The following is an 18610-nucleotide window of genomic DNA, read 5'->3' on the forward strand; positions in this document are numbered from 1 at the left end:
AAGCATATTGCTTTCCCCGAAAGAATCCTGTGAACTAGAGTTTGTTGAAAATGCTAGTAACTGTAGCTCTGTGATGGATAAACTTGAGGTTCCTGGGATTCCTTGGGCGAAGCCACATGCTTTAAAGCCATGGTGTGGATGTGACTCAATACTGGGAAATTAAATAAAATACCTTGCATTTCATAATTAGTTAAAAACAACTTTACAGAATTGAGTAAGGTTGCCAGGTAACTATATTCTGAAAGAAAGGACATTTTGTAGCAGGTTGTCAGGGACAGGCAGGAGTCTGAGGGGTGGGCAGAGGAGGCTGGGTGCAGGCAGGAAGATGATCCAGGGGAAGGGAGCCAGCAATTTGGGGGCAGGGAGAGCCAGGGGAAGGAAGAAGAAAGTACGGGCAGTCAGAGACAAGAGGAGAGGAAAGAGTTGCAGGAAGGTGCATAGGTGGAAGTGACAGTCCCAGAGACAGCTGGGCTGTTAGAATCTCCTCTGTCCCCTCCACAGAAGTAGCTGAAGCTGCTGCACCTTAGAAGCTGGTGTAATCAAGTGCTTTGCCAATAAAAAACTAAACTTTCAAACACTTGTCTTCATTGGGGCTGGGTATGCTTGGGGCATGGGGCATCTGTAATAAGGGACACAACCTACAACACTGAAGAAATTCAGGGCTGTTGGATTAATGAAGGAAGGCTTTAGCAGAACCTAGCATTCCATTCAAAAAGAAAGAGCCTACTGAGGGAGCTGCACAATTACTGACACATAGCAACTTTATGGTCTTATGGGGTGGGGGTGTATATTACTAAAAAATAGGAAAAGATTGGCCACTACTTCAGAGAGGTCTCCACAAAATGAAATGAACAACAACAAAAAAAGCAAAATAGTTGCAACATGAATATGCCCTATATGTGAAATGTGGGTGGGAGAGAGGGCAGGAAGCTTTCTCATATGCAATTGTTGGAGGGGGGAAACACTTGCAATATGAAATGCTCCTGTTCACGGTTCCAGCCACCTATGCCATTTTCCAGGATACTCCATTCCATTACTTCTGCAAACTTTGAATTCCTCTGAGCCTACCTGTATCTCCCTCTTGTATGTGAATGCCACCATTTGGCAATGATCCAAGCTTGTTCATTGTTAACGTATTTGCAAGAACACCTTATTAACTCTGCCCTTGCCCCAAGTTCAGTTATTGGTCCTAGCATAGGTATAAATTAAACCAAATTACAATTTTGATAGAAAGCCAGCTTTAGACCTCTGGGAAAACCAGATCATCTTCCCATGGTATGATACCACTAATTTAATTTATTTTATTTTCCAACAAGTTGATTCTGATAAAAATGTTCAACTTTAGGAAAGCCAGACATTCCTTTTAACACTGGGGCTGCCAATGTGGTGCCCCTGAGGAGCTCTCCTAGCGCACACAAAACCATGCTCACCACACAACCGCTGCACCCTTCATCAAGAAGTGGGGAGAGTAGTTACCTTTCCTGCTTTGAAAAGCATACAGAGCTGAAGGAGGAAGTTGAAGGAGTGATGCCTTCAATAGCAACTAAAAATGAAAAGAGGAGTGCTATTCTCCCCTACTTCCTCTTTCAGTTTTATGAGTTTTTCAAGGTTCTGATCATGCCCTGAGCAGTTGTACAGGAAGCAGAGTGAAAGAGAGGGCGGAAGAAGAGTGGCTCCAGCAGAGCAGAAGAAGAGTGGCTCCAGTAAAGCAGATTCTCTTGAAGTTACACAATTTTTTCACAGGTTCCCCACCACAGATCACTTCCATTAACTAAACTTTTTTAAAAAAAAAAACAGTTCTGGTGCTTTCCACCACTGCCATGGAACAAAAACATGTATCCTCATTATTATTAATTTTTTTACCAATAAATCCCTTCAAAACCTGCATTAAATCATTGGTCACATTGTGGCTTTGTTGTCACCCTAAGTAAAAATCATGAAGATCCATGAGGATCTTTGCCTCAGATCAATGTTTGTTGTGCAGGCAAGAACCGGATTTATGATTTTTACTGTAAGGTCTGTCACAGTTAAGCTTTAATTTGATGGTGATTTTGTGGGGACACAAAGGGGTCCATTTTAATTCTACTCTGATATTTACCCATACCTCTTATAAAAGCAAAGAGAGTGGGTGGGTGGGTGGGTGGGGTGGGGAGGAAGGGAAGGAGACTGACCGGGGCGTAGAGAAGGGCACGGAGAGAAGAAATCAAAGACATTGATACCAACAGCACTTTCTCAAAATTCCCACAAGCCCAGAGATTCATGTTTTAACCGAATCCCTGTGACTAATACTATTTCCTCATTCCACTATAAGCAAAGTGAAGTATACACTAGTAGTAACACTTCACCTTCCAGAAGGAAGCCAAGAACATCTATTAAGATCATCACATGAAATTTTATTTTTTAAGACTTACCAGACACTTGCTGTGTCAGAGAAGGTTTCTGAGTGTGATCAATATGCCACCCAACTAATATGTCAACAGTGTCCTTGGAAAGCAATACAGAAAAATTAATCCACCTGTAGCACATGTGTCAATACCGATCTAAAACCAAGAAAGAGAAGCAAAGGTGCTCACCCTAAAGTTAGTGCTGAAAATGTGAGGGTAACATCGGGACACAAGGAGGATGCACTTGACACATTTACACAGCAATTCTGGTGTATCCACGTTCTCAAGGATAGACTGCAGGCTAGTCATGACGAGCTTTAAGGAAAAAAAAGTGTGCACCCAAAAAAACCCATATTGAACAAAAACTATTCAGGCTATATATTTTTAAAAAAACAACCACACTGTTTACAGAAGTGTATCAATAACTACTATTTAAATAAATAGTCTATCTTGTCAACAGCATGTAGAAATGCCTGCTGATGAAGTAGTAGAACTGCTTCCGAGTAGCACTGCTTTGGTTCTCAATCTATGTTGGACACATGCTTTACAGGGGTGGAGAGAGGGGTCTGGATGGACTGGCAAGAGGGATACTGGTTCTAATGAACCTCAGGCCTACTGAGAGAAAACCAAGCGTTGCTCCTACTAATAGATTTTTCCACTCATTTTATATAACCCACTTGCCCCTTCATCTTAAAGGTAAAGGTAAAGGTACCCCTGCCCGTACGGACCAGTCTTGACAGACTCTAGGGTTGTGCGCTCATCTCACTCTAGAGGCCAGGAGCCAGCGCTGTCCGCAGACACTTCCGGGTCACGTGGCCAGCGTGACGAAGCTGCTCTGGTGAACCGGCACCAGAGCAGCACACGGAAACGCTGTTTACCTTCCCGCTATAAAGCAGTACCTATTTATCTACTTGCACTTAAGGGTGCTTTCGAACTGCTAGGTGGGCAGGAGCTGGGACCGAACGACGGGAGCTCACTCCGCCGCGGGGATTCGAACCGCCGACCATGCGATCGGCAAGTCCTAGGCGCTGAGGTTTTACCCACATCGCCACCCACGTCCCTTCCCTTCATCTTACCCCAATTCTAAATTTCAGCCTCCACCACTGAATAATTCCTGCCCATCATGTCAGTTTTTCTACCATCATTTCCAGACACTAATCAACTCTAGTAATTTTAATTCATGGTTAAACAGAAATGTGGACATCACACGCCTTTAAGGAGATGCTCTGAGATCAGAAAGTAGTCTCAATTGGTTTGGAGCATTCCACAATTGGTTTAAAATTCTGTTGACGGGCAGCTTCTACCAGTGAAAAGTAATGATACTGAGCTAGGAGACCAATCAGTTATAGCAGACTACTACAGCACATTTATTTATTTAACAAGATTCATAAGCTGATTTATCATCAAAACCTGGAAGCAATTTAAATATATATATATAATAAAATCAACAGTTTTAAAAATATACATTATAAAATGCACATTAAAATATGCATCAAATCTACATCTCAACACTTATGGATTTCAGGTACACAAAGTTCTGAAATTGTTTATTATGCCCAATATCTAAAATGAAGTTTTACTGTGCTAATATGCTAGCCTGCTTAAATTTCAGTGTCTTCATTTCAGAAAATGATTCAGTATCTGAAAAGCTAAAATGCTCCAATTTAACTTTTATCCTTACTTGCATTACAGATGAAAATGCTTTCTTCTCTCCCACAGTCTCCAGTGCTTTGTAAGTTGCACACAAATAAAGAAGTTTAACTTCATCTTTAGTGGATGAGCTAAATTTACTAAAAATCCATTTAAAGATCTTCTCCGCTTCATAGCTCAGAGAAGCACAAAGAAGTCCAAGACAGCAAGCTCCCTCCTGTCTGAGTTCTTGAAGCAATTTGCTACTGCATTTATGAAAAAAGAAAAAGTGGTGGTAAGGATTTTCAGTCATGAAAAGTAGACATTTAGCAAATGATGACAATAAAGACTTGAATAAATGGCTATGATCTGGTCAGCACTTTCCATTAATGTGGAAACACATGGTTTGCTGTCACTTCCTTCCACTTCCCTTCTCTTTCCATCCAACTCACAGGTGGTAACCTAAAGATTAAGCATGTTGAAGGCATTTGCAAAAGGGGTGAAATGTCTCCTCTTCCCTTCTGTCCTGTGCTTTCCCCTCCATCTACAAGCACAAAGACTCTCTCACACAGAAATCAAAACGTCATTCATACAGATGAACATTCACATAACCCAAATATTTCTGTTCACACGAATCTACTTATTCATGGATACCTGCCAGCATATTGGTAGCATATTGCCTGGGGTTGTGGGGTACCAACATACAAGCAGGAACGTGAGAACGTGCAGGAGCCTGGAAAGCTCTTTTCTATGGACTCTATACACTGAAGTGCTGTGTTTGGTTCAATGTGAGACAGAAGGAGGAAGGTAGGAAGGACTCTTCCCTTTACCTTCTGTCTCTCCCCTATCTCAGCAGCTCAGAATTTCTTGCCACAGTTGCATTCTAAATCAGCCCAGGAACAACTATGGCTAGTAGCAGCAGTTACTGAGATTCTGAATGCCCCATAAGATTTCACTGGTCTCCATCAGACTCAGCTCTGTGACTCACACTTCTTAGCTCACTCTGAACCCAACCCACAATAACTGGGGGTCAAGAATGGATAGCATCCTCCTCAAAGCAGTCACTGAGGTTTGACCGTAGAGGAAACATGCAATGAAGTACACTTCCTAGAATTCAGGCCAATCTCCAAAGCAAATCAGAGGTGCCATACATCTGCCTCGATACTGGGGCAATACCAAATCCAAATCAATTCCTCTTAATTGCTTCAGGAGTGCTAAGCTTGCATCAATCCTGAACGAATTGATGACATCTGTCTTGGCCTAGCAACAGGTTCACAACATGGTATGCTCCCACTGATGTCAAACTAAGAATTCAGTTATTGATTTCCAAAAGTAATCATGAGACATTTGGGCTAGGCTGGTCAGAAGCAAGCAGGGTGCCGCTTGTTTCCCTTTTATATGAACCATGCTTTGTCCCTCCTGCAGCAGCTTCCAGGTTGAAGGTGTTACCTGGCTTGCTGGCCACAAATACACTAACTTCAGGAATGCATCAGCCCAACTTACCTTTCATTAAGTACATCATGTATGGCAGTCAAGATATTATCCAGTTGTTTAACAAGCACCTGCAATAGCCAACATATACACCTTTTAAAATAATTGCTATTGTAGTTTAAATTCAGATTGTTCTGTCATTTGAAAGATAAACACCACTGCTTGCCATCCTATTTTTTGTCCCCCCAAAAAGTGCTACTGTATATCATTCCTGGTTGTTCATAGCACTGATGTGCCTGCTTTACTGGAAGTTGAGTGCAATAGTGCTTAATCTATGAAGCATACATTAGATACACTAAAAAAATCCTTCATGATATTCATGAAGACTTTGATGAAAAATGTGCAGCGCAAGCTGTCATTGTTTCACTTATAGGTCGCTTTTAACACCTTCTGTTAATATTAGCAACTGGATGCAACCATGTTCCATTATTCTTAAGTTTCTATCCGAAGTTATGCACAATACCTCTTTAGATACACAAATATAAAACCAAGCTACTGGAAAATAGTCCAAGCAAATTGCATTAACCACAAGATTCGTGGTATATAGGTAAAATATGTTTTGATCAAATATAGCTGCCAAATACAATTATACTACGAATTGTGGTGAAACTTTGTTAATCAAATCAACAGCAGTCAAGTGATGGCCCACAATCCAAGTTACTGTGCCACCCCATCCCTTCTGAAATAGATGTTACCCAGGAAGGATGCCCAGTATTTTCTTGCCTTGTCCATGCCACTTTTAGGCTCTCCTCCCTATTCAAGTCACAGAGGATTCTCATTCCACATGGGGTACCCAATAGATCAGAAGCAGCAGCTCATACAGCACTGCCTGCACCAGATATGTGGGGTGGTTTTTAACTGTCAAGGCTTGCACATGGTCACTAAGAAATAAAAGTTAATTTCTTTTTATATTGGTATGCACTTTATTTCTTATTTCTTGAGACCATCTTGGCATAAGGCAATGAATAAAGAGATTATCACCATAGCCATTCTGCCTCTGACCCAACAAGCTAGTCCTTGGGCATCTTGGTTTCAGCAGAAGCCAGCCCTCCAGGCTAAAGTATTAACACATCATTGAAATACATCAACAACTTCAAGCCAAACAATTTTGAGATCTTTTAAACTAATATTTGATTAGATTTGTAGAGTAGCCTGAGGAGGCTCAGATTAGAACTAATTATTCATAAAGAGTGACTATGTGAACACAGGGAAACTAATTTCCCTCTGGAAAAAACTGGCTGACTGAAAAAACTGTGGAGTATTTGAAAACTGCTCTGCCCCTCCACCCTCCCCATTCCAAGGAAAGACAGCCCCCACCTCCCACTGCCTGCCAGCTGATGTATATTATTCTCAGTGTAACTTCTTACTACAAGGAAAAGGGACCCTCAAGACCAGTCCCTTTCCTTCATTTATCTGCAGCACAGCTGATCTTTCCTTCCTTCCTTCCAACTGCCATGGAAAGTCAGTCACACCAGGATGAAGTCACCTGGCCAGAAATTCTTTCTTCCCTCTGGCAAGCAAGCAAGCAAGCAAGCTGCTACTCCTTCCTATCTGTGGGACAAGAATGAACACGGAAGGTTCTAGTTATCAAAGGAGGGAAGGAAGGTGAAAGGCCAGTTAACTGCTCTCCAAAAAAATCAAAGTTGTGGGGACAGTCAGCTGGCTCCCTCCTTCAGATCTGATATAGTTAGTGAGGAAAGCTTATATGCAGGGTTGAGAGTATCGGAGCCAAAGTTATCCTGCAACCAATGACAGCGCTGACAAACCTTCATTCTTTGCCCCTACAACCCAGAAACCTGCCCCCAGAGAGATCATATGAGAAACAAAGTATTAATATGTTGCTAACAGAAGATACTTAACCAGTTTGTTCTCTGGTTGCTGAATGAATTCTTTCATTTGCTTTACAGTAGCCAGTCTTCGGTCTCTGTCATCTTCCCGAGTAATCCTCCGAAGAAGATTTGACAGTCGAGACTCATCAGAGTAAGACAATGATCGCTCTAAAATTGAGATATTACACATGGGCATGCTTCTATCCAAGTATAAAGTATAAAATAAACAATTACCAAGGAGCAACATATACGCAATAGGCTTACTTCATCTTTACCTCACAACTTGCAGTAACTTTAGTACAAGATTTCTAGCCCTGAAGCAAATCCAAACCTGCAGCAATTGACCAAGGATCATTCTTACCATTGAAAAAGCCTCTTCTTGCAGTACTTTCAGAGACAAAGTATACCCAATTTATATAAACTAAAGTGTAATCATGACAAAATGCTGGAGATTTTGAGTTTGCAAAAATTTAATAGGGCTCTACTTTACTTTGAGCAGTGACCCTAGTGCTACTGTAGCAACAGGATATTTTTTTTGCCAGAAAAACAGAATTTCCCTTTTTCTTCAGGACAACACAACACTTACCCTGTGTTTTCCTCATGTCTTTTGTGACTAAAGCACGATTCCCATGCTGAACACTGGTAAAATCAGAATTGGTCACATTGTTAACTCTCAGCTCTTGCCCCAACGACTTCCGACCATAAGTATTTTCCCCAGATCCTCCATTGACACTGTAGCCACCTAGAAGAAAAGGTTCCAGAGCCATGTTAGTTTCTCTTGACAGCCATGCACTGTGGGTTTCTGAAAAACTTCCAAGGTTAAGAGCTACCTGTCCTTCTCATCTGAATGACACATTTAGCGGGGATGGTTATTTATTTAAGTTTATGAATCACTCTGTTACCTATTCATTTAAGTTATGAAATATCATAGTGCGACGCAATGGTTAAATAAGGGCTTGTCAACCTTTTGGGGCCATGGGCACATTTGAAACCCAAGAAACTGATGGAAGACCACACCCCATGAATACACATGCTCTCCCATTGTAAAACTACCATACCTCGTGTGACTGTGTGATGCAATAGCAACACAGGGGGACACCAAACTTTTGGGAGTGTATGGCTTTGAGAGGCAGTGTGGTATAGTGGTTAGAGTACTGCACTAGGACCTGGGAGGCAAGGGTTCAAATCCCCACTCAGTCATGAAGCTCACTGGGTGACCTCAGGCTGGTCACTGCCTCTCAGACTAACCTACCTCACAGGGTTGTGATGGAGATTAAATGAGGATGGGAATAACTATGTGTGCCACCTTGATGTCCTTGGAGAAAAAGGTGGGATATAAATGCACTAAAAGAATAAAATAAATAATTCTGACAACCTTAGAAACTGTCATGGGGGACGATGCACCCCATAGACATGCATGCACTCACCCCACTATTTTCCTCATATGGCAACGTAATATGCGCCCTACCCCATGGTGAACACCACATATATGCTGCCTTACACTGAAACCTCCTTCACAAATATCCCATCCCACACTCAACTGTCTCCACAGGAGGTCTGACAACGGTGAGTTTCTTTCAGTATTTCATCTCACAACCACCATTTAACTAGGTCATGTAGAGAGACAGCAACTGTGGCATGCCATCTGTTTAACCTGACAAATAACTCAATAAATGAAAATGCTCACGCAATCCCTGCCCCATCCTGAGACCTCCACACCCACCCTGCACTGAAAATCTAAACACTGAAACCGTACACTTAAAAGCCACCCCCACATACTGCTCCACACAACACCCACACACCCCTCGCCCCCTCAGAATCACCCTAGACTGAAACACATACACACTGCCTGACACTGAACCTCTTCCCACACAGTGAACACCCTCAGAATGTTCACTAGGAAGACAGATTAAATATTGGAATCATACTAACAGCAACCCAGTGATGTAGGTCACGTCGAGAAATACTGTATTTTTCTGTCTATAAGACGCTCCCATGTATAAGACACCCCCGTTTTTGGGGACTCAGATTTACAAAAATGGAGGGAGACGGCCCAGAGTATAAGATGCCCCCTAATATTTGACATTATTTGGGGGGGGGACCTACTCTTATACATGGAAAAATATGGTAGTAATTGTGGCAATGTATCCTGTGACTCACATGTCAAACCATTAGACCACACTGCCAGCATCACAGTGCTCCTGTCCAAAGTGGAGAGGCAGTGTGGTGCAATAGTTGGTTTATCTTAAGATCTAAGAGTTAAGAGACATTAGAGATCTGGGAATGCTTTTTTGTGGATATTCACACCAAAGCATACATTTTTAGTTTGGTGATTATTTCTTAATTAGCTGTAAAGAGGCCCAGTCTGCTTATCACATAAGTTAAGTGCAACTTTCATGTTGTATCAGGGTAAGAGCAAAGAGAGAACTGAAGCAAGAATGAGGCAATTTTTTGGCCTAAGGGTAAGATGTAAGCAAGCATAGTTTGTAACATTGCACAACATCATCACTGATCACGGGGCACATCTGTGAAGGCATTAGAGACCTTACTTTCCAGTTTCTCAGCTTTTGTGGTGCTTGAGCCAATGGGTGTTTTTTAAACCATCATTTAAGAGAATAAGTCTAGCATAAACATGGGGTTGCATATCATGAGAGAGGTGGTCGGGGGAGGCAGCGATGCTCTCCACAGGGGACACTTGGAGAGGAGTACCCATATATCTGTTCAATAGGGAAACAAGCCTTCATGATAACATACAGGACTCCCTCAATTCTGTGACACTGATCTCAAAAAGCCAGTCCCATAACTGCTACTCACACCACTACCAGGGTTTGGGGACCACTTATATAGCTGATGGCAATAAAAGAGAAGGTAGTATTAGTACCCACCCTATTTCTGTAATTTTAGGTTGTTTTAAACCATTTTTAACATTGTGTAATATTGTGTTTTAATGCAAATATTGTGTTTTAATTGTTGTAACCTGCCCCATGTGCCTGCCTGAGTATCTGTGTGTGAGAGTCTGCTGCATTTCTGTAAGTCAACTCCACTCCCCAGCTGTGTGACTATGTGTGCTTGATGCATGTGTAACCTGTGTATGGTGAATGTGCGTACATGCAAGATTGCACTCGGCATGCTCACTGCTAGCAAGCAGCTCCAGAGTAGCAGCTGACCCTCAATGAAACCATGGGGTTGAAAAAGTCAGCCACCCCTCATCTAGACCACAAACTAGTTTATTTCCACTGGCAGTATTCCTTTTTACCTATGAAGACAAATCATGTACCTTTTTCTTCATTCTGTATGTCAGTGGGGACTCTGATATCATCATGTCTATGTCGAGACACCACCGCTGAATTTGAGGATTGTAATCCATAAGAAGAAGAACTACTCCGGTCTCTGGATGAAGAGTATTTTAAATTCTCTTGGTCAGCTGATACACTGTCAGATCTGCAAAAAGAGAAATGTTTTAAGTGAGTGCTCTACTCTGATTTGGCCCTTACCCATATTTCTAGAATTTCTGATCTCTAAATAGGAAAGGGTGGAAGGGTGGAGAAGTATTCACTAGCTTGTGGAACATATGAATTCTCCCTGTGGCTTAACCATCTGATAAGTGGAGTCCCAGCTGATAAAACATCTCTGGCCCAGTGAAAAATTCATCAAGGTAACAAGCAAGTTAAGCACCTGCATGAAGAGAAGGTCAGTACCACCTATTTCTGTATTTAATTTATTGCGGCATCAGCTAAAAGCGCATCAAGGACACAGCAAAAGCACTAGGTGTTAAGAACTAAATTTCAGTGGAGTAAAATCTGTAAAAGCTTAAAGAGCTGCTACGAACGATAAACCTGCAGAAACTTAAATTTATACGCTTCCCTAACAGGAAAGCGCACAACTAACAGCTTCTCAATGCTATTCCAAGTCAAATTAGCAACAGTCCTCAAGTTTTCACTATGTAAAAAGAGAGAGAAAATTATGAATTATTATTAGAGAAGGGAGACTCAAATATTATGCAGCTACGTGAGATGCATTCCCATATGGGAAACACCTTTTAAAAACCAAATATTGACCTAGCATGATGAACATATCTATTCCATCACACGTTAGGCCAGTGAAATACATGCATCAGTGATGTAACATGAAAGTTTACACAGTTCTACCCTGCATGGAAGGACTTTCAACATCAGACGTGGCTAATATAAAAAGCTCCCCAGTGTCAGTGTTTGACATCACAGGTTCCTCAGCTCCCCATACCCCCCTCTGCCCACTAACAAAAAGTATTTTGATTAAGTGCCACCATGATTTAGTAGTCTTAAGCTCTCATCTAGTAGAGAAGCTCTCTCAGAATCCTATCTCCATGATCAACCTTAAAAACAAAACATATACAAATGATTATCAAATCTGACACTTTAGTAAACCTTCACCTGGTAAAGTGTTCAATACCCAACACTGGGTTATGCATCAGATTCAGATGAATTACAAGACCAAAGCAGGCCACTTCAGACAGATTCATGGCTTATCTGAGCCCAAAACTAGATCTTTCAAAGTACTCTGAACTGAGGACCACCAAATTGATTCTGAGTACTTCAGAGATTCAGAGGTGCTAAAAAAAAAGAAGAAAAAGCTGCAGACAGCATATCTGAAGAAACAGAAACATGTTCCCCACAGCCTGCTTGCCAAGAAAACAGAAAGTGAGGAGAAAGTGAAGAGAGGTCTCTTATAAGACTGATATGTCTAGCTTCTACTCTGAGATAATGGTTTTACCAGGGCTCTTCACTTTGGCAAAGGTATCTTCTTGATTGTTTTGTGCTCTGTTAGTTCTGCTTGCTTGGAAAATGCTAGGCATTCAAGTCATTCTATGTCTGTTACATGCTCACACATCCACTTCTATCTAATCTGTTTGCACTTGGTTTCTGCGTCTTTTGGTACCAACTGAGCAGAACACATGCCTGAAGCTGTTTTTCTAGTTCTTAATCCCTACCCCATGCAACCATCCTCCTGAAATTTGGCAGTTTGCCTTCATAGTGATACCTCTAAGATCTATGTGCCATTTTCAGAGTAAAACTGTTGCTCATAAACCACAGGGAGGGAGGAGGATATTTTACCCCCCCCCCAAAAAAAGCAACCTTAAAACCACTAGACCTCTTTGTCTGCAATTTGGCAGGTTTCTTATCTAGGAAGAACCTCTTTGATGTATGTTATTTCCATAGAAACTGCCCTATAATAGGGGAAATTAGGTGAATCCCTTTTTAATCACTCTAAAATTGCAAGGTTGCCCTTGAAATTTGATAGGATTCGTCCTCTCAGAAGGGGCTACAACGCCTGCAAATTTCATCCAACTCTGATTCAACTTCAGACTGCAAGCCAAATTGGATAGTCTCCAAACTGCTTCGAACAAAATCAGGCTGTTTCCCAAATGCCAAATGAGGATCCAAACCAAATTCTGTGGTTGCTAGAGACCACTAGAACTGAAGCTTCTGAATTTTACAAGTATCTGTTAGCATTCTTTTGTTGGAGGAAAAATCCCAAAGCAGCACAGTTCACCTCTCCTCACGAATGCATTTCACAATAATAAAGAACTCATGCCATGATAAATTTGTTAGTCTTTAAATGCCACAATACTCTTCCTTGTTTGTAATAAAACTGCTCAGCTTAACTCCTTTGATCTCTTGTAATATATAATGCAACACATAATAGGATACAAAACAAACCAAGTCAATTTCACATTAGTAATGTCCCACAGTGCCCTTAGTTAGAGGTAGACAAAACACACATCTACCATATATAAATATTCAACCAACCAGACACTCTGAAAAGTCGCAGAATAGGGCTTCCAGTAGGAGTGAAGCATTTCCAAAACAGGAGTGCAGGGAGGATTGCCTTGTACAAGGTGAAGTCCTATCTGCTCACACAAGGCACCTTAGCTACAACCCAACACATGTGAGTAAGACTTTCGCTTGTGCATCTTAATACCCAACACATTCAATCTCCAAGAGACAACAAAAATGACAGCCATGGATGGTGTGATAGCACTCAATTCCCTGGATTTATTTCTTACAACATGCAGCAAAATGAACAAATGATACAAGTCATCTTATTCAAATTCTCCCTGACCAACCTCATTGGCTGCCATGTACAGGAGAATGGAAAAGTGAAGGCATCAAGGCACACATTGGGGGATGTTCAATTCTGCCCATTCATGAGCGGAAGTGACTTCCTCTAGAGCAATGGAACTTCCCCTTCCTCTCCATACCCCCCATCCCTCCAAATCTGCTCAGAGCAGATTTGGAGGGGCTGCAGGGGAAAGAACTCCCATTTCTTCCTCTTGCATAACATCTGATATCATCCATTCCTTTTTCCCCACACAAAGCGAGTTGAAAAGAGCAGCTTTCAATAACTGCCATGCATTTTCAGTAATGTCTTATTTCTAACTGTAGTTAATAATTCACACTTTGCCATCTAATGAACTGAACCACTATAATGCAATTTCCCCCTCTAGCTACATGTAAGATTTGCTGTCAAGGAGATAAAGAACTACATAACTTTTAGAAGACATCTGGACGCAGTTCTGCATTGGGAAGCTTTTAATGTTTGATATATTTACTATGTTTTATATATGCTGTAAGCCGACCAGAATGGTTGGGGAAACCCAGCCAGATTGGCGAGGTATAAATAATAAAATTATTATTATTATTCCTCTCATTAAACTGTCAGTATAGCACACTGATACTTCCATTCTTTCTTCATTTTACACATGATATTGAGCTATTATAGACCAGAGATATCCTACTTCCCTTCACGTGTTGTGAAGTGCAATTTCCATCATCCATGCTCACTAGCCATGTTGGGACTGGTGGGAGTTGCAGTCCACAACACCTAGAGCTCACCACATCAGCTACAACATCATAACTATACTGTATCCTTGGCTCTGCAAACATAGTAAGAACAAGAAGCCAATGCTACCCACTTTAACAGCAATTTTGTGGAGAACTGAAAGTAATATTTGACACAACCTCAACACTACTAGAAGAGTGATTATTTTTTCTTGATGCACAAACTCACCTAGGTTTTTAACCCATCCATAAGACAGACCCAGGAGAACCTCCTTATTTTAAAAAGAAAAGAGAGAGGAGAACATCTCAAGATGAGCATAATCTCAAACTGGTGATAGATGGAGAATTTGTTCAGAAGTCTAAAATTTGTGGAACAAATGTATTCTTCAGTGGCAGTCATTACATGTTCTCTTGAAAACAGAAGCTTTGAGAGGGCATCTTCTGAAGAACATGCAACCATTGTGCTTTAAATGGTGTGTTTGTTAAAAAATGGCAGGTTTAACACATGACTTTTTGCCTTCAAAAATTATAAAACTCCTTTCTAAGTGCTGCTATGCTGCAGAGCAAGTTGTGACAGTTCCTAAATGAAGTATATGTTTACCCTAACCCCTGCTACTCCTCACACCATCATATGACCCTCAAAGATACTAAAAAGGGAAAGTCACAGCTTGAGTGGAGGTTGGCTTTGTCTCTCAGTTTACTATAAACATATCCAAGGAAATAGGATTTTTAAAGTAGAAACTTAATTTTACTATTCTACAAAAATACAGTACGCACACACAGAAAAATAAAACTATAAAAATGTTTATCCAGCACAGCTACTATATGGACAAGAATTATCTATGGAAGAAGGAAAAGTGCTTCCATAGCAAATATTGTACCGACAACCATGACTGCAAAAGAAGAGGGAAACCATATGCAGAGCCAAGAGGCATGCAGCTGAATTTTCTAGATGGAAAAGGCTTTCCTGAAGTCCTGAAGCTGCTAAAAAGAGGAAGGCAGCAACAGAGGACATCAAAAGATATGTAATAAGGCATAACAGAGTGAAGAAGTAGTAGTGAGTTATGTATGAGGATCAATTACCATTTTCTTTCTTTTTTAACTGGTACTGCTCCTGTGCCTTTGACAGCAGCTTGACAATTAGGAAACTAGCAGAAGAAGCTTTTCCCATTGCTTTTCTCCACTCTAAGAAAAACTTCACCTGTATAACCTGTGCCAGGCTGCAATTAAAGGAAGAGGGCCAGCAAAAAGGTAGCAAACTTAAAATGTTCCTGGAAATGCCTGGAATTTAAGCTAGAGCCTTTAGTGGGAATGCAATTTCGATGGTTAATAGTTATGGTGAGTTATCAATAGTTTATTGAAAAGTTCACCACACAAATGGCCCTCTTCACAACATTACCCAAAGTCCCTTCTATCAATGTAGTAACATGGAGATTAACCATATCAAGTGAAGCATTCTCTAGTATTTCTCACTTGAGCAGAACTTAGGAGGCTGCCTAAGACAATGTTTTACCCACTCAAAGTGTATGGTATGAAGAGATTAGAGACTGATAATTTCTTTGAAGATTGTAGATGTCTACAACAAGTCAAGTGATATCCAGTACGTATTTCTGCACCTAAAAGGTGCTGCCCTTTTCAAGAAAGGAACACAAAGGGCCTACATTGTTCATGAATTGCTGCTTGTCTTCTCTGGTGACCTAATTTGGAGATATTAGGAAGCTGTCCTTCTGACTTGGTCCCTCCCTTGTGGTCAACTTTTCACCTCTACCATCAAAGGATTCTTGGGAAGACACCCTGCTGCAAAACTAAGGTATTTATCCTTTTAGGATTCAATCCTATGTGTGCTTACTAGGCATAAGCTCCAGTAAGAAGAGTGGGTCATATATAGATAGATAGGTTGTTCGCAAGTAATAAAACATATTTTAAAATACAATAAATTAATATTACAAGAATTTTATATAAGAAATGATACCTTTTGTTTTGTTAAAACAGGAAACTACCTTTAAGTCTGATAAGAAAGTACAGCACATATTTTCAATGTTTCCCAAAATTTCCATTTTTTTCCTGGGGAAAGTTTCCTCCCCACAGCCTCAAAATTTTTAAATTTTTATATTTTTATTTCATGTCACTGGTTTTCAACATTGTAATATATCATCAGCTAAACATAGCGATATACCAATATATCACGATGTCTGAAATAAGGATGGAGCTATGTAGAGGTGTTGGCTGGCTTCCTGGTTTTTCCCACATTGTGATTTTTCCGGAGCTTGCGCCTGTGATTTGCTGCCCCCTGCAGGAGGTTGGGGAGAGCTGAGCCGACAGAATTAACAAGGGCTGCATTGGCTGGCTCCACGGTTTTCCCCACATTGTGATTTTTGCATAGCACAGACACATGTATATTGCCAGGTCAAAAATTATGAGACCAGTATCATGATATGGACTTCAAACCAGTTTTGGATGATTTACTGACATATCACCCAGCCTAGTAGTCACTAACATCTACTATCAAACACCTTGCCATTGTTTCAGACAGCAGCAACTCCTGGAGCCCTACCTAGGGATGTCTGGAATTGAATCTACATCCACAGAATAAGCCTCCACAAAAAAAGCTATGACAATTCACCTTAAGTCCTTATCCTGAATGACAGAGGCATTCTGTCTTCATTTACAATACATTCAAACTGGAGTGCTGTGTATCTTAGCTGTATCATTTACGTATCTGAAAGGATGAAGTTGATTCTCGGACCGATTATTTTAAGTGATTTTTCTCAAATGCGATTATGACATTGAGGCAATTTTATTTATACAGTGCCTTCAGTTTAGCCTCTCATCATTAATTTATAACTTCTCTCTTTCCATTATTCAAAAAGATTAGCAACATTCTGTTTAACACTATTGTTGCCTTACAAACAAACCCCTCTATGTTGCGGTTTAGCAGTGTTGGCTTTAGGAGCAATCTCATGTCCTGCACTCTCTATTGTTGACTCTCTGGTCCTAGTCCAACACTCTAACCACTACACCACTAAATAAATGCTACTGGGAAAATTAGAGACCAAGAGATAAGTATCCAGTTTTTTTGAAGAAGAAAAAAACTACTAACATGTTTCTTTTTAACAGTAACCCCACATGTCACATAGCAAATCATTTTTTAAACTGAGGGGACTTTCATGAGCAGACTGTGGTATGAAATGGGGACCTGCTCTTCTTAGTGCTCAAAAAACCACACTGGCCATGCCCAAGTACAGTGGTAGCTCGGGTTACATACGCTTCAGGTTACATACGCTTCAGGTTACACACTCCAATAACCCAGAAATAATGCTTCAGGTTAAGAACTTTGCTTCAGGATAAGAACAGAAATCTGGCTCCGGCAGCGCAGCAGCAGCAGAAGGCCCCATTAGCTAAAGTGGTGCTTCAGGTTAAGAACAGTTTCAGGTTAAGAACGGACCTCCGGAACAAATTAAGTACTTAACCTGAGGTACCACTGTAGTTTCTTGGATACTAATTTGCAGTACAAAACTCATTTGCCTTTTATGGAGATGTCAAATGATTTATCTCAATATTATTGACAAGCAAAACTGAACTATTATTTTTACATACCTGAAAATATGGAACAGAACCAATGTTTATTTTTTGTAAACTGCTTAGAGGTCTTAAAACAAACAAGCAGCATATAAATGTTGTGGAATAAATAAAATAAATAAATATTACCATCATTTAGGTACATGACATTATCACCTCACATCCATTTCTTTAACATCGATACAAATATAACCCTATAAACATCTATTCCGAAGTCCTAGAGTTTAACAGAACTCAAATAAGTGTGTATAGCACCACAGCCTACATGCACCAATGTGCCGCAAGTGAAAAGATACGTCCTGAGTACCTAAGTATAGTGAACATATTAGACCAAATTATGACAAATTTTAAAATTAAAAACAGAAAATCCGAACCATTAAGGATTTAATTTTATCACCCATTTAAAATACTAGATTCAATGTAAAATCTAACAGCATCATAAGCAATCTAAAAAACCCAAATTTAAGAGTTAATAGTTACAAACCCTTTCAAGTACTGTAAATGCATTTTGAACTAGACACTAAATCCTTGACACAAGTCACCAGGCCTTCCTTATGTCTAGACAGTATCAACAAGTTACCATCTAGACAACAAAGTTGCAACTCCAAAGTCCTGTGAAATTAACCCAGTGGATGAAGGCATCCAATGAACAATTAATTCAAATTCCATCAATCATAGAAAGGAGAACAGCAGAAGCAGAGGATGGGAACGTGCATGGAAACAGTACCTGGCGCAAGGGCTGGGAAGGCTGTGGCCCTCCAGATGTTGCTGGATCCTAACTCCCATCAGCTCCAGCCAGCATGGCCAGAGATGATTTTAGTTGAGAGTCCAGCAACATCTGGAAGGCCATAGGTTACCTATCCCAACCCAAAGTCCT

The 18610-nt window shown here is 40.6% G+C and overlaps 1 protein-coding gene across 1 annotated transcript in view; it reads right to left on the minus strand.

The window, feature by feature from the left end:
• The window catches only part of SMG1 (SMG1 nonsense mediated mRNA decay associated PI3K related kinase), a 72560-nt gene that overhangs the window by 52601 nt on the left and 1349 nt on the right, over positions 1 to 18610 (minus strand). Inside the window, exons 2-8 of the mRNA XM_053366100.1 lie at positions 10611 to 10774; positions 7920 to 8075; positions 7365 to 7501; positions 5517 to 5575; positions 4066 to 4279; positions 2574 to 2699; positions 2412 to 2484 (exon numbers count right to left, since the gene is read on the minus strand). Coding sequence (XP_053222075.1) covers positions 2412 to 2484; positions 2574 to 2699; positions 4066 to 4279; positions 5517 to 5575; positions 7365 to 7501; positions 7920 to 8075; positions 10611 to 10774 — 929 coding nt within the window. The remainder of the gene's footprint in view (positions 1 to 2411; positions 2485 to 2573; positions 2700 to 4065; positions 4280 to 5516; positions 5576 to 7364; positions 7502 to 7919; positions 8076 to 10610; positions 10775 to 18610) is intronic.

This window comes from Podarcis raffonei, chromosome 14 (assembly GCF_027172205.1).
Source record: "Podarcis raffonei isolate rPodRaf1 chromosome 14, rPodRaf1.pri, whole genome shotgun sequence".
In the NCBI taxonomy this organism is placed as follows: Eukaryota; Metazoa; Chordata; class Lepidosauria; order Squamata; family Lacertidae; genus Podarcis; species Podarcis raffonei.